The sequence below is a fragment of the Cavia porcellus genome, unplaced genomic scaffold, assembly GCF_034190915.1.
Source record: "Cavia porcellus strain 051 isolate PalLab524CR breed Dunkin Hartley unplaced genomic scaffold, mCavPor4.1 scaffold_8, whole genome shotgun sequence".
NCBI lineage: Eukaryota > Metazoa > Chordata > Mammalia > Rodentia > Caviidae > Cavia > Cavia porcellus.
In genome coordinates, this window is record NW_026947491.1 from 78,961,551 (window position 1) to 78,979,147 (window position 17,597).

Genomic DNA, 17,597 nt, shown 5'->3' on the forward strand with positions numbered 1-17,597 from the left:
CAACTGTATGCCTCAAAGCCCATAGAGAGGATTTTCGGGGCCAAGGGCAAAAGCTGATAACAAAGCTTTCTTTCACCTGTAGATTGTTCTAGAGACCTTGTGGGGAGGAAGAGCATCTAAATAGCACTTTGAGTAATCCCAAATTCCTGAGTTATTACTGTTTTGTATTGCTATTACAAAAACTATCCTTTGTCAAAACTTCTGGGAAATTGACTAATAATGTCGAAACTTCCTGGTTTGGTTAATAATGACTGACATCTAGAAAAATAGAACACATGCACACACAAAATGTGCTACAATCTTGCTGAATTTTTTGAGCAAATCACTTAGGCGCGCCATAACACTGAACATGGATCACTTAGTGATTAAGAAACAGGCAAATGAGAATCCTCCTGCTTGTTCACATCCAGAACTTAGTATGCACTCGCCACAATCCCCGACACATACTCACTGTACCTACTCATGCTCGTACTTAATAATGAACTCTTACTAATCACTAGGCCTGGCTCCAAACCCATGTGTACTAATTCAGTCACAATCCACAAAAAGCTCTTGAAGGAGGTGGTATCTTCTAATTCCTCCTAAGGCATCAGAAAGCTTAACTTTCCTAAAGGGTCCATACGAATCTTAGAACTATAGCAGGATATGAGTTCAGGTGATCTGATTTAACACTAACTTTCCAAGATGTACATGGCAATGCCCAAATAAAGATTTCTTTAGGTATCACTTAAATATTATCTGTGAGGATCTCACACATCTTTTAAACACTGCTCTTGGCATAAGGGATGTAAGTATGATTCTTTCTGGAGAGTCAGTGTGCTTGTGTGCTATGCCTGCCTCTTCCTTTCATATTCACAAGGTTCATGTGCCCTGGGCCTCCGACTGGGGCTGTCAGCTTTTAAGTCTCATCCCTGAAAACTCTCATGCTGTCTTCAAATTTCTCTGCCTCTTTCCCCATAAAACAGTCTTATCTCCTTTGTGCTACAGAGAAAAATATTTATGAAATCTATTATCACACTTATCATATACCATACTACAGGGATTTTGTTTACATCTCAATCTTTCAGAGTACAAGAGCTCATTCTGTACATCATCATAAAAGTGGAATATCTACGACTGATACTGTACTCAGACAAACTGTTGATGTGGATGCCAGACTCATATTTTTTACAAAAGAAGAAAACGGAAAGTAAAATAAACAGGGGGAAAAAAAAAGAAAGCTGTCCATTCATCTTGCAATTTAAAAAGTACCCCCAGAATCAGAGGGTTTGGATTAAACAAGGTTTTTTGTTTTTGATTTTTTTTTTACATTCAGTTTCTTTTAAAGTCAGCAAGAGAAACTTCTGCTATATTCCAGCCATGATGGCAGCTGACTAACTTCCCAAAATAAATAATTATAATTCTGGACAAATTATTCTAGTTAAGATATTAAATTAGTCAACAAATAATTCAAAAATGTAATGCCTGAGAGGCGGAAACCATACATTTGTATTAAAATGCTTACACTTTTCTTATAGAAAGGTCTTTTATGTCCTTGAACTAGAGACAACTCTAATCCCATTTGTAAGTCTGAAGGGATTACATTTTAGCAAAAATGACCAGATTTTTTTCTTTCTGGTCATTTCTGTAACTTTCCTGAGGCTGTAGGAGTATATGATAAATCCAAAAAGCTTTATAAAGACCTCTGTCTGAATCTGAAGAGATATAGTACTCCAGAAAGTTGGGTTATGGGTCAAAGAGGACAGAAATTTCTAAGAAAGAAGTATATTTTCTTCCAACACATACATTTATGGTAAAACAACAAAATCATTAAATTTTCAACACACAATATCAAATACTCATATAGAAATAGACAAAACTAAAACTATCCTTAGAATTTTACAAAAAGCATTTATATTTTCAACTTTAAAATTCCACTTTTGTGAGGCACATTCTCCGCAAAATATGTTTAAGTCTATAGTGATAAGAGTCTAAATTGTATCTAAACTTAATTTCATGCCTTATTTAATAGAATCTTAGCAAAAAATGGGAAACGCAGTCCACAAGTATTTCTCAGGAAGATCACAAGAGGAATAACAGTAATAGAACAGTATTAGTAATAACATTGATTGTATAAATTTCCTTTAAAGCCCATGCAATACTCCTATAGAGGCTAATTGGAGCCATGCATGCATTAAATCAGATGTGTACTTACTATTACTGCTACTGCTGTCATTCTTAAGGGAGCTGGCTGCAACGGGGGGTAACATAAATGGTTTTGTGACACTGACTCTGGAATCTAAATAGAAAGCAATAATGTGTCAGTGTTACATGGTGATGTATATGAATAACAAAGACCTCAGAGTGTGTGCCAGGTCTGTTTCCCTTACTGAGATTATTCAGATCCTATTTACTTCACACTGAGTCCTGCTGTTCTGTTTGGTTAAGAAATTCACCACAGTCACCTCATAGAGCAAATATTTATAGCATACATATACTTTTGTCATTCAAAAAAGAAAGCAATTAAATTTTTGTTTTAGCGACCAAAGAGCAGGGAAAGAGGGTATCAATACAGAATAACTCATGAGAATCAGAATTCATGCATGGAATTAGATCCTTAATGAAAACATTGCGGAAGGGAACATTAAGGAAATTGGAGATAAATAATAATATAATTGTACTCTACTAGCAAATATCAGAAAATGTATGAGTGACAATGTCATATATTGTTTACGCACATACAACTTTTTAATTTAAAAGTGATTGAACAATGTTAGTCTTGAAAACCAACAGATACACAAGCATTAGTTTCTTTGTGACATTGACATTTACTTATTAGAACAACACACTTCAGCCTTTTATTGTTATGCATACATTGATTCAGAAGTAGATTCTTGCAGATAGAAAGCTCAAGCTTGCTATTTATGTTTCAAATGGAGATGTTTATGTGTCTTACCTTTCTCAGGACTTAGTGTTGAAATCACACAATCACTATTTTCAGATGCCACCGTAAAATTCTTGAAGGCATCAATGGATCTATTAAAAATTCTAAAGAACTCTTCAGGAGTGAAGTTCCTCGGTTCAGGCCTCTTTGATAATTCTTTCACATTCTATCAAAACACAAAGAAAAATAAAATAAAATTGACAATTTCATCCTTTGACCAGTCTATGTCACTTAGCATAACTGAGGTAAATTAATGGGCTAAATACATCTTCCAAAGATTCAAATATCTGAACTTTATCTAAAAGCCAAAACTTCTAGACTGCAGTTTTAATGGATGTTAATTCAAACTGGTGATGGAACTCCAGGTCAGCTCTGGGGGCCGTGCAGTGAGAATTATGTCACAATAATGAAATAACGCTGATGACAAACTGGGGACTTGCTTTTAGAGATGCTCATCAAGACATCTGGCTTTCTGGGTGCAGTGCTGCACACCTATAACTCCAGCCACTGGGGAGGCTGAGGCAGGCAGCTCATAATCCTGGAAATTTAGAGACAGCATGTCTCATAAAAGAAAGAAGATGACAGAAAAAGCTAAGGATGTAATTCAGTGGTAGAGCACTTGCAATCCCCTGTACTAGAAAAGAAAACTGGTGTTGATTTAGCGGCCCTCCATAACATATGCTTCAATATCCCAAAATTAAAACAGCTGATGATATTAAACATTGGTTCATATGTACAGTGGGGAATTCTTATATAATGCAGTTAGTACTTTTGATATTATACAATCAAATTGGACAGTGCCCATGCTATAATCCAGAAATTCCAGTCCTGGTTATACACCCTATTGGAACCTTTAGCACATATTCACTGTAAGACATAGAAGACAATTCCTAGCACCATTAAAACCCTTAGACCCACCAACAGGAGGGTGGCTTAATAAGCACTGGGATACTCAGTGAAATACTCTACAAACAATAAAATGTAATTACATTATATGCAGCAAAGTTGATACATTTTATAAACCGAATGTTGAGCGAAGCAGTCACAAAGGAATAAAAGCAGGATTAAATTATACAAAATTCAAAAAAGAAAATCAAAGCTGTGTTTTATAGACATATTAAATGTTTATTTATACAGAAAATAGTAATAATAAGCATCTGTATGTACTTACCATGTGCTATTCTATATGCATATGCCTTATGTACATTAACTGACTCTCCAAATTTAATAAGAAGTAACACTGCAGTCTCCTGGATTCTAACCAAAGTGCCAAGATTAGTAAATGCATATTCTTCCCTCATTTGCAACACGCTTTCCAACACTTTCATTTATTGAACACCTAACTCATCTTGAAAGCCCCAATGGATGAGTTTTCTTTGTGATAACTTATATACCAAAGCAAAACAACAGAAATGGTAAAATGAAATGATAAGGTTATTAAATAAATTTGTAACATAATAGAAAGCTTGTATGGATTTTATTCATGCATGAAATAAAAGCTAACCTACTTTTATCTTGTCGGGTGAATAAATTTTATTTTTATATTAGGTGACAATATTTAAGTCTAAACATACATATCAGTCTTGCAACATAGCAGTGAACACTTGTTTCCTGTAATAATTTTAAAATGTTTTAAAGTCAAAGTTCACAGGTTCAAAGTAACACGGACTCAAGATGCCTTCATATTCCTAACAACATTAGTTAACATAGGATTTAAAGTAGAGTAACAAAAAGCAATCCCAACAAACACAAAGTTACCTTAAATGAGTTTTCCGTGCACTCCACAAGGTCATCCACTATCTTCCCAAGTTTGTCTATGATGGAGTAATTACTCAAACCTTCAGAAATATTCGAAAACTTGTCCAGAAGATTAGTCAAGCTGACTGACAACTGTATTACCATCTGGCGTAACCAACAATGACTAGGCTGGAGGAAATGAAACAGGAGACAAAACAATTAGAACAGGTAACTGTATCTTTTCTAAAGCATCAATGTTTCAGTCATTGTCTGTGGGAGGAAGCATTTCCTTAAAGTAAACCAGATCAGTTCTTGTGTTTTGCTTAACTCAGCTTCACTATCCTATTTCAAAATTGACAAATGCATAAAAACAAAAAAGGATATTGTTTCGGTGTAAAATACTGTATTCTTCCTAGAAGAAAATCCAACAAAGGGCTTATCCTGGTCTTTGACAAAGTTCAAATACTACTAGAATTTAATTCTACTAAGGATTATTTATGGTTTTACTTAACTGTGTTCTCAAAAAAGCATCCGATACTAAAAGAAAATACAAGTTACTACGGGAGAGCTTGGAACTCACATCCCAGTCTTTTTGGATGGACTGGAATCTCAAACAGCTTGTGTTTCTGAAGAGTATTACAGATGCTAAAGCTTTTAAATGGATAAACTCATGTAAGTGTTTTAAAACAGCTCTGCTGCAGAGGATATCTGAAATCTAAGTAGAAGCACTTTTGCTTGTAGTGGCTACATTATTTGGTCAAAAACTTTTGATCCAAAATACTAAGAAGTTCAAGATTTTGACTCCAGAATATTAAAGTATGAAGACCAGTCCTTGAAGTCAGTTTTGCTCATGGATGCTACAGATGCTCAGGCCTTGAAATCGGGTATGATGGGTTGATTTCAGGCTGAGACTCAGGGAAGCTACCAAAATCCTCTGAACTTCACATCACGTGTGTATGGCATGAGAATAAGGTAACCTTCCACAGCCGGGCATTGTTAGGGCACCATGTAGATAATCTGAAAATAAGTTCAGTGAGGGCAGATTTTTATTTTTTTAAAAATCTAGTTTTGTATAGTGTCTCCAATGGCTAGAATGACATCTGGCATATAGGAGCTGCTCAGAAAATACTTGCATAATGGACACACTGGGGAATTAGAAAAAAAAAAAGAATGAATGAGAAAAAGCACTTATTATCAGAGGTCTGCCCTCTCTTTCTGCAAAGGGCAAAACAGTGAATATTTTAGGTTTTGGGTGATGTGAGGAAGAAATAAGATCATGCTAGAGTACATTTATTGGAAGACAAATCACATTTCCACCAAATTTTATTACAAAATTCAAAATTTATTAAGGACAGTTGAATGTAATTTTTGTATAATAAAATGTTTTGAAATAAAGATCTAATGAGAAAAATTGTTTTAGATTATCAGATAGAATGCTCAGTTACTGATGTCATTTCTCATTACTGATGTCATTCTAAACCACGTATTGGTGGCTATATTCATTTAACAGAGGATATATATATATATGCGCTTGCCAGGCAGGCGCTTATGCTGCTGAGCTAAATCCCCAGCCCTAAATGGACACATTTCAACCAAAAAGGAAACTGGTATATCTTGAGGTAGGTAAGTTCCAGTTCTCAGAAACATTAAATATTCAAAACTTTGAGAACTTTTGGATGTAAACAGCTAAGTAGAATAAATCTCTTGCTGAAGCAAGCATCATCTCAACATAATTGTCTTTAAAGACTATTTCCCAAGTATGTTCAGAATCCAGTCTTTTTGTTAAATCACCGCTCAGCTCAGCTCAGCTTGTAGACACTTCTACTTGCATCATGAACAAGACTCCTGCCAGGCATGTTGGCATGTCCTGTAATCCCAGGCCCCTTTTGGGAGGCTGAGGCAGAAGGATGCTAAGATTAAGTCCAGACTGCGTAATGTAGCAACTTAGTGAGACCTTGTCTCAAAATAAAGTGTAAAACGTGCAAGGCCCCTGTGTTCAATCCTTGGCATCACATTAGGAAAATCTTTCCTTGGGTGGTGAAATGTTCTACAAGTTTCTCTCCAGTTTGGCAGAGCTAACTCCTTTCAGGTCACTGGTCCTATCAGCAAATGTTAATAGGATACAGAACACAGCACATACCATAACTCTGTTTGCAAAGTACCTTCGTGATAGGATGGCTTTTACCATTTAGCTTATTCAGCTGTAATCACACAAATTTTCCTGTGATAAGTAGATTTCACAGGTTAATCTCTTAAGATATTTTCTTTGTTCCATGTTATATATGTTCTTGCCTATCCTCTCCAACCTTCTGACAAGAAAGGACCAAGATCAAATTTCTTTGTTTTAAATTGAGACACACCTTTGGTTCTGTAGCTGTGGTCTTAACTGATATTTTCTTTCTTTCTTTCTTTCTTTCTTTCTTTCTTTCTTTCTTTCCTTCCTTCCTTCTTTCTTTCTTTCTTTCTTTCTTTCTTTCTTTCTTTCTTTCTTTCTTTCTTCCTTCCTTCCTTCCTTCCTTCCTTCCTTCCTTCCTTCCTTCCTCCCTTCCTTCCTTCCTTCCTTCCTTCCTTTCTTTTTTCTTTCTTTCTTGTGCCTTCTTTACATTAAAGAACAAAGACTGTATTTTGTTTCTTATTTTCAAACAGGAATTCTGCAGTAGTTTGTTGCTTTCATTTCTATTTTCAACTGAACTCTGTTTCCAGTTTGGATGCTAGTTCTACTTAGCTATAATCGCTCCTCTCATCTTCACCTTCCTAAATCTCACTCTCAATAAGTATTTTTTCAGTAAAATTTTCAACTCCAGAATTGCAATCCTGTGATTTCCAAGAGTTAATCTGTGGACATCCTGCAGTCCACGGCTATCTATGCTTTTAAAAATATAAACAATTGTTGATAGTTGACTTCTTAACTATATTGCTGAAAAATCATATTATGAAACTCTGGGTATAATGCTTTATTCATTGTTCATTACTGCTTGTGCAGTAATTATTTTGGAAAAGACTATGATATCAATTCAAAGTTTTACCTTTTTATTAATTACTTAACCAATTATATATTAGCTTTCTAAGTCCTTAGATGTACTAAAGATAAAATCAAGGTAAACAAATAAAATTAAACCTCTACCTGTTCTGATCTGAGTTCCTCTAAGAAAGGAAATCAGTTAAGACTAGAACATTAAGTACTTCTGTATTTTTAAAAATTAAATACAATGACTTGCAGAGGAAAAAAATAAAACAAGGTCTAAGTATTTCATGTGTGAGATGAGAGACTTTTTAAACATTTTTCTAAGATCATGATTATGAAGTAGATGATTAAAGGTTGTCAAATTCACAATTGTAATTTCTTCGCTTTTAATAAACAGGATTATCACTGTTATCTTTCAGAGGCCATTTTAAACCTTAATAGCTTTAAATAAATATTAACTCACAACACTCATTAGAACAATATCAGACATAATGTTCTCTCTTTCACTGGAAAGAATGTGAAGGATTAGGAAAGTTAACAGTTACACAAGGTGTCAAATGGCTTTTAAATGCCTGAACTACTTGTAATTTGATATTTCATTTACCTATTTTTCACAGTTTCCAAAATATAAAACAGGCTACTTTGAATGAGAAAACTTGCCTGGATTTTCCTGACTCTACACTCCATCTAATTTTTTATTTTCTTTATTGGTAGATTCTCTCCTACATTTTATGAGTTAGAGGGCCTTAGACTACTGGATCCATACAGAGTTTTATTCTTATATATTTATAATACTACTATTTGCGAATGTTAACTGTCTTCATGACACTGAGTCAATTCTTTACCTCCTTATGGCTCATAAATCAAAATCATCAACTACAAATATTTTGCTAAATGTTTAAGAAAAAGAGACAACAAAAAACCTAATTAAAAGCATTCTACACTAGGAATACAATTGTTTTTCAAGGACGAAAGCATTCATGTACATGTATATACTCAATATAAATTTTAAAATTATAAAACATGAATTCCCAAAATGTGTAGCCCAGAAGCCCTGTGCTCCAGAACAGGTAAAGGGGAGACTCTGGCAAGAATAAATTGTGCTTTAAAAACATCCAGCTATGCTTAGTGTGCTTTCTCCTCCTCACGCACTGCTTCATTGAAAAAACTCTACTGGTTTAGTAGGTGAAAGAATTTGACATATTATTCTGCATCAATATTAGATGCAAAAAGTCTTCAAGTGAAGTTACCATGAGCTTTACAGAATTAAAAGCCAAAAATGAACAAAACATACTGTAAATTTTTGCAATAATGCACGTTGCAATACTTTCTTTGTGTAGTTATGTATTGATAACTATATGCTTTCTTCTTGGGCTCAAATAGCATCAACACACTGTGAGTGCTCTTCAAAGACTTGAGGGGAAATATCAGAGATTCTAAGAGAGAAAAGCTTTGCTTGTATAATCTAAGTGATACCCGCCAAGTGTTTTCACTCAGTCTTTAAACCAACTAATTTTAATCATCAACAATACTGCCCCGCTTGGCCTTTTGCATTGTTTTCTTTAGCATGTCAGACCTCAATCTTGCCAGAATTAGAGGTGTGAATGCCCAGGCCATGAATCATCCTTTTCTCCTTGTGCAGTTAGCATCTACTCCCAGGCTTCACAATCAGAATAATGCAAAGCCATGTCACTAGACTCATAGCATTTAAATGTCGAAGGAATACCAAAAACCATCTGGTCCACTCTACTCATTTTCAGAACAGCAAAGTGGCCTGTCCAGGTTTACATAACAAATGCAATCAAAGAGAAGAAAAACTAAGATTCTCAACCACTTGTCTAGTTGTAACATTGAGCCCAGTCAAAGCGTATGTGACGGTAGTTTCTCCTGCTGGATTCACAATGACTTCATGGTCTTACCAGTTCTAAGTTTCAATTAAGAAACTTCCTAACAATAGAAATGGCTTTTTGTTTCATGTTCATGAATCCAATACCAGTAAAAGCCAAGTTTCTCCAAGCCATTACCACAACCAAGTAGTAATGGCCAATTGCTAAAAATGGACTTCCTTCACTGTCCATCTACCTTTTACTTATGGCCTGCCAACCTCAAACACTGTAGGGCAGGCGGATCTAAAACTTCCTACGAAGGACCTTACAAAACACTGCATCCACGCTGCTACTGTGGATTTCAAAATCTGAGGACCTTGTTGGATGAGCTGGTTTTACAATGTTTATTACAGTCCTTGCCTCAAACAATTAATTTGGATCTTCAGTGTTCACTTTAGTCCTTTAAAACACATTTCTTGTTTTAATTAAAGTACTATAGAGACTCCACTCTGAATAAGATGGTAAGCAACCCAAGCACTATAAGTACGTTATTTCCCACCTCAGACCTACAAATGATCCCAGAACCACACCCAAAATAGCAGGGTGAAGGAACATCTGAGGACATCAGTGAATGATGGACTGGAGGCCCGTATTTTAGTTGCAACTATGTCAACTCACTCTGTGATTCTAGGCAAACCATTTAATCAATCTAGGGCTCCCACTTCTCTGTATCTAAAATAAAAGGGCTTGTCTAATCTTTGCTAGGTGCCACTACTCATGTGCTGCCACTTATCACTCAAAGTATGGCTAATGTGACTAAGGGAACACAATTTTAATTTTACTTACTTGTAATTTATGTGTGTGTTTGTCTCTGGGTGTGTGTCTGTGTCTGTGTGTATGTCTGGATGGTGGAGTCTGGGCTTGGTCCTCCCATCTCAGGGCTGGGGTTTCAGGCAAGGGCCACCATGTTTGCCTTATGCATTTTTCTTTCTTTCTTAAGAGACACTTTCTTATTAGATAGAAAGCAGATAAGTGGATTTGTCTATTTGGCTGACTTCTCTTCCCATACCAAGTGCTCTATGTTATAGCAGTGGATACACAGGACCTATCACAGTGACAGTTCTTTGTGGCCACAGCTGATTGGATGATAGTGGATACTTGACTCAGTGAGCCAATCAGAAAGTTCCTGCCAAAAAACTCGTAGTAGTCATGGGAACTGTAATTAGTCTCTGAGCAAGCTACAACTATAATATGTAAATGTGGACATATTATAGCTCTGGAACAGTTACATTCTACCTGGTGAGCTGAATGAAGAAGAAATATTGTGCATAGAATAAAAGAAAATTCTGCAGAGATTTACAAGCGATCAAAGGAAAACTTTGTAGTTTTCCATTCCTGGTTGTAGCCATTCCATGATGCCAGCATGAGACTTGGCCATTAGAAAACAAGTCATTCCTTAGTATCTCTGTAATAATGGGGTCTTTTTTTCTTCCTTCCCTTGATCTCTCCTTTTCGTCTTCTTTCTTTCTTTCTCTTCCTCCTTTTTCTTCCTTCTCATTAAGACTAGGTTCATTACAGTTAAGAAGAACAAGAAAAGTCTAAGCTAATCAAAATGGTTCCTTCAATATTCACTAATCTAGCATTTTTGGCAACAGTTAAGTATTTATTTGTAAGTATTTTTATACTATATGTATTGTCTAAAGAATGGCAAGGAGACACAAAGAAATGAAAGATTTCTTCCTAGTCTTTAGATAGTTAAGATACAGTAAAAAGAAAAAAAACACAATAAAACAGAACAATGATGATATCTGACAATTACTGTATGCAGAACATAACTCAGGCTTTTTATCTCAATTATTTCTCAGAACAGTAATTCAAGTGTGTAACATGCGCACCTTAAGTGTGTAAATATAGGACTTTGTACCAATAAACAGCTTCTAAACAAGTGCCGTAGAAACTGAAAGCTATAAACTTGGAGCTCAGGTCCTCATGGCATGTGTATAATGACACACTGTTGACCGTTGTCACCAGGACCAAGCTCGGCATAGAGATTATAGGATGCCAATTTTTCCTGGTCAGATGATATACAGGAAAGACAATGTGGTTTGAAACAGAAAAAAAAAGAAAAGGTCTTGGGAGCCAGACATAGTGGCATGTGACTGTAATCACAGCTATTTGGGAAGCTGAGGCAGAGGGTTGCAAGTTTAAGGCCAGGCTGGTGAACTAATGCTACTCTGTCTCAGAATATAATAAAAATGGTTTGGGACTTGACTCACTGAAGAAGTTTCAATTCCCAGTGAGAGAGAGAGAGAGAGAGAGAGAGAGAGAGAGAGAGAGAGAGGAGGGAGTGAGGGGGAGAAGAAAGAGAGAAAGAGAAGGAAAGGGAGAGGAGGAAGAGCAGGAGAAAGAGTAGAAGAAAAAAGATATGGGAAGGAAGAGAGAAAGAAGGAGAAAAAGGCGAGGAAGGAGGAGAAGAAAAGAAGGGTGGAGGGAGGAGGAAGAGAAAAGAGGAAGGAAAGCTGCTGACCTTGGAGCATTCAGCTCCTAAATACACCATGATTCTGGGGTACATTTGGAATTAGATGGTGGGGGCACCACTGGCAAGGCTGCAGTCAGCAAAGCATGAGAGTGGAGAATAAACAGGATAACTTTACGAGGCAGTGATGCATCTGGATAGGGTGGCAAGTCTGTGATGGGAACAACTGAATTAAAATGAGGGGGTCAGTGTAAGGTGAGATTATGGAGAGGCGTAAACAAGAGCCTTGGGCATTTGGCTTGCAGCCTTCAGAAAATGGTAACAATAAGATAGCTCCTGAATTCAGAAATGACTAAATGATGGACCAGAAAAGAAAGTTTATGAAAGCCATCACATAATACAATCCTTCCACTTAGGATCTTTCATTAAATGCACACATATACAAAAGAAGACAGCAGTGCTGTGTTTGAGACTGTGTGATGTCATGGGCACTCATCCCGCCATAATCAGCCTGTGGACTATATTTAGCTTAAATGTGTGCCTTAGGGAAATTATAAGTGATTACACATCAGGGAACTTTTTCTTGCCTCCCTTTCTTCACTGTCTTTCAACAAATATTTATGAAGTGGCCGTGATCTATTAGGCATTGCAGATGTGAGACAGAACAAAGAGAATTTAGTTTCTTCCTTTGTGAAGTTCGTAATGAAGTGGAAGATTTTAAACTAAATAATCCGACAAGCAACCAGGAAACCGATCCTCTGGGGAGTGCTCTGGGAAGTCTCTCCCATAGGAAGATCTGGTATCATCAGGGAGGTGAGGAAAAGCGTCCTTGAGAAGGGAAACTGAGACTTGCGGAGCTAAGGGTTTGATCACAATTCCAGGTACAGAGGACACCATAAGGAGGAATGCAGGCAGCTAGAAGGACATGAGGATGAAGATCTGAAAAGGAGCTTGGAGGGTCAGATCAAGAGTCTTGGAGGCCTTGTTGAAGAAGCACCTTTTCCTGTTTTCAGGAAGGAATGGGAAGCCATTTGATGTTATGAAAAAAAAAAGGATAAAACACACAAATGTACTTTTGAAAGTCATTCTGTCAAAAAGTCAAATAAATCTTGGAATGGGAAGGAAAGCAAGAGAACCTGAGTCAGTAAAGCCAGGTGGAAGAAGGAGGGATTGGACTTCTGTATACCGGAGAAGGGTACCATAGAGGAAAGATCACGGGGAGGCTGAGAGAGAGTAATATTATATGTGATCTGTCAACTTTTTACTTAGTCATGCCTAAAAAAACACCAGAGTGTCTAGGAAGATGCATCGCTCAGGGCTAGGACACATGCTTGGCATTTGCAAGGCATGGGGTTTGAACTTCAGGGCAAAAAAAGAAAGAAAGAAAAAGAAACACCAAAACAAAACAAAACACCCTTAATTAAAATCCGACCAAGATAGAGCAGTAAAGATGGGCTGAAGTATAATCGCTATAAATGCTAAAATCTATCAGAGAACATTTGATGGACAGGATGTTTAGATATTAATATGATCATAAAGAATCTCCCCTAAAATTGCCAATGAGTAAATACATATAGTTATTGACATAGTTTTTGTGAGGGGGAAAGAGGATATTTTATGCACCTCGATATGATCATCTGAACAGGTATCATCCAGTATAGAGCATCCAGGCTTGGAATGCACAAGGTCCATAGAATCATTAAGGAACACCAATCAGATGGCTGATAAAGAAATGCTTTACCAAGGAAAGGGTTATTTTAGTCAAAAATTTAATGCTGTAAAGACAAAGACAGACTAAGAAATTCTTAAATGAAGCTAAAGAGACACAACCTGTTAGTTTTCTTTTGTTGCTATAATAAATTATCACAAAGTTGGTGACTTATAACACAAACATATTTCACAGCCATTGTGGTTAAAAGAACAAAGCAGGTATCATTAAGCTATCTTTCTTCTGTATGTTGCATGAAGAATTCTTTGCTTTGCCTTTTCCAGCTTCTCTAGGCCAATTGTTTTGCTTGGTTCATCACCTTTTTTCCATCTTTCAAGCCAGAAGAGTAACATTTTCAAACTTTTCTCTCTAGTGCTGATACAACAGCTTCCCTTTTATAAAAATTCACATAAATTAGAATATACTCACCCAGCTAATCCAAAATAATCTGCTTAACTCAAAATTCTCATCTGAATTACATCTGTAAAGTATCGTATCATGTGTAAGGTAACTGTTATAGTTTGGGTCTGCATGTTCTTCCAAAGCCTCATGCAGTCAAAAGTGGGCTTTTTCAAAGATGGCTGGATCTTGAGTGTGTGGTGCTGAGATTGATTCATGGTGCAATGCTAAACTCAAGTACTCTTAGGATTAAGATTATCAAGGATATCTGCCTTAAGTATCCTGGATAAGATATAAGGGGCAAAAAGACACTGTCGAGGTCCTTTATCTGGTTGTTTTGCTGCCTTCTGCCCACCATGAACTGTGCCTGAATTGTTCTGAATGCCACCCTGCCATGGAGCCAGTCAATTATAGACTAAAACCTCTAAAAACTGTGAGCTAAATAAAACTTTCCTCCTTTAACTCTGAATGCTATACATTTTGTCTCATCAATAAGACAAAACAAAATTTGGTACCAGGAGTGGGGTCACTAAGGTGATTATACCTGACAATGCAGTTTGAGAGCTTTTGAGACTGGCTTGCAAAATAAGTTTAGAAAGGTTCTGAGTTGCTGACCAAAAATTATAGGTGAAACAACTTAGGCTATACTTGATGGGAAATCATGGTCAGAGTTTAGAAGACTAGAATGCTGACAGAAGTGATGCTGGTAAAAACCAGGCTTGGGAAGTTTCTGCTGAGAAAAAGGACTGTACTGACTGTTAGACTCCAGAAAATGCGTATATTATTTAGCAGAAAGTTTTTCTGCATTGTGCTTATATCCAGAGACTTTGCCTGTGACTGAAAATTAAGGACAGTTGATTAATAAATCTGGCAAAAGAAATTTCAAAGCAGTCTAAATTATGGCAAAGTCATGGCTACTGCTGGGGGCTCTTAGCCAGATTTATGTTGAAAATAAAGAGCAAAGAATTATTTAAACCATATAATTTTGTCAGAAAGGAAGTTCAATTAAAGCTGTGAACTGCAAAGATAGAGCAGAAGAGATCTTGACTGCTGAAAAAGAACAAGAGAATAAAAAAGATGGCCTGAAGGTATCACAAGAAACAGCAAGACTCTACCTTTTATCTAATCTTTAGAGGGGCAAAGGTGAAATACTTTGCTATGAAAAGACAGCCCCAGAGGATCATGTTCCAGAATGGTGGTGGCCTAGAGAACCTTTCCTACTGTAACTTGGGTGTCAAGTATGTGTTTCAGCAAAACAAAAAAGCTAACATATTGCCTGCACAAGGCATCCAATTTTTTGGGCAACCCTTGTTCATATATCAAAATGTAATTCATAATCCTAGATCAAATCTTGTACCAAAGGAAAATAAATGCAAAAGTTTAAAACAATCAAAATATAGGCAATAGGTCAAAGTGTCAGAATTATTGCTAAATAATTTACTAATGTTGCAAATGTAGTGTAATTAAATAAGAGAAATATTTTTCATTCATGAAATGTGGAAGTATTTAGAGTGAAATGGCCATGATGTATACAACTGAACCATGGATTCATAAAAATAAAAATATATACACACATAGGGAAAGAAAGAAATTGGTAAAATAAATGAGGTAGAATGTTAAAATAGATGCATTTATATTAAAAATATATGGTGTCCTTTGAATATTCTCATTACTTTTTTATAAATTCAAAATTATTTAGAAACAAAAAGCTAAAGAAAACTGTGTGTATGGGGCTGGGGATTTAGCTCAGCGGCATAAGCACCTGCCTTACAAGCAGGCAGTTGCGAGTTCGATCCCTGGTACCAATAAAAAAAAAAGAAAAAAAAAAAAAAAAAAAAAAAAAAAAGAAAACTGTGTGTAAATAATTTATTTCAGAAACTGATGAAGAAATTTATCTACAACAAAAAACTCATTGTTTATGTTATAAACATTAGAATGAACGCAGATGTGTGACACAAATTCAGCAAGTCAGTTTTTGTTTTTTTCTACAATAATGTTACTGGTAAATGAAAAGGACCAGAAACATCTAGGCATTTTTCAGGTTATAAACTTAAGGAATTCTTAACCATCTGGCAATATTACAGTTTGGAAGATTTTAAAATAGCATTGGTGATTATCACTGAGTTTAAATACCAACTGGTTGATTATAACTTGCTATTTGTGAGAATCTGGCAGGTCATTTTCTCAGAAGGCCCTTGGGAAAATAGATGCCATTTTTCAGGGTGATTTAGCAGAGTTTTAAAACAAAAGGAAGAAAAATAACTGTATCCTATCTGGAGCTTTCTTCTGTCCCACACCTCTGGCAAAATGTTATTGCTTTTGCTCCAGGAAATCTTCCTGGCTGCCACTTTCACTCCACCCTCTTTTGTTTCAAGAGAAAAGATAAAGCAGCTGGGACTCTGACCAGTGACAAATAATCACAGCCCTCTCTACTGGGAAACCCCTCTGGTCTGGGCAGAGATTAACACTTTTAAAGGATGGTAAATCAAAAGGAGAGACCCCACTTACCGCCCATAGCCCTACGCATGGGGTTGCTCTTCTTGCCAAGTATGTTGGCCAAGAACAATGTTTCTTGAGTAATTCAAGGACTGTATGCCAAAATCAAATAATAGCAACTTTTCTGAACTATAAAAGCATGCACAAAATACATGGCAAAAAAAATTGGCTTTATTTTTACAAGCCTGATTTTTGCTTATTTGCAACAGCCAATACTGAAACCAACAATTTAACAACATCTATGATGATACTAGCATTGAAAAAATCTATTTGGTTATTTACTGCTTAACACTTGTTTTGGAAACAGCAGCAGAATTTCTTAAGTACCTCTGGCAACCACCATCCTAAAGACTGCTGTAGTCAGGAGATGGGCTGTGTCTTCATTACCTAGAAGTGTCCCAACACTTCTTGGCATTGTAATTATTCAGGTCTCTATTTTCTGCAACTCTGGATTAAGAGTCAGATGGCCTGGGGGGCTCTTTTTAAGACTGTCACTTTCTAGTTGTACAACTTCAGGCAAAATAGTTCAGGGCTGTATACCCCATGATGTCATTTGTTAGACAGAAATAATAATAGCTATTCTACAGTTTTTCTAAATCATTCAAGGGAAAAACTATGTGAAATCATCCTGCAAATGGCAAAGTGTTATGAAAGGCCAAGTAATATCTTTCTCATTATTACTAACATTTTTAAACATACAAGGTCATTTTCTAGTAGAAAGTGTGGTGTTTCTTTTTTTTTTTTTTTTTATTTAAGAGGAAAAAGAGAAAAACACAAAACAGACCAAAGCGGTGTAAGGGTACACGTAATACAGAACATTTCTTAAACTGTCTAGCCAAATACTTAACCAAAAACTTGCAGAATGAGTAATCAGATGACTGGATGAATTATCTTTCAGATTGCTGTAATTTTTACATTTCTATTTTCAAGGAACTTTCCCTACCTTAAGACTTTGACCTCAAGCCTTAAGATAACTGTTTCAATATGAAGATTACATGTTCTAAGGATTTCTCAAGAGCTTCAGGCAGCTCTTAATGAAAGAAACAGAACCATCCATTCAGGAGCGG

The 17,597-nt window shown here is 36.1% G+C and overlaps 1 protein-coding gene across 6 annotated transcripts in view; it reads right to left on the reverse strand.

Moving 5' to 3' along the window:
* The window catches only part of Kitlg (KIT ligand), a 76,180-nt gene that overhangs the window by 14,301 nt on the left and 44,282 nt on the right, over positions 1 to 17,597 (reverse strand). For 5 of the 6 annotated variants that reach the window (XM_063255279.1, XM_013159350.3, XM_013159348.2 and 2 more), the window contains 3 exons: positions 4,682 to 4,849; positions 2,936 to 3,089; positions 2,195 to 2,278 (listed from right to left, as the gene is read on the reverse strand). In XM_063255279.1, coding sequence (XP_063111349.1) covers positions 2,195 to 2,278; positions 2,936 to 3,089; positions 4,682 to 4,849 — 406 coding nt within the window. The remainder of the gene's footprint in view (positions 1 to 2,194; positions 2,279 to 2,935; positions 3,090 to 4,681; positions 4,850 to 17,597) is intronic. The other variant, XM_013159352.3, reaches the window with a different exon arrangement.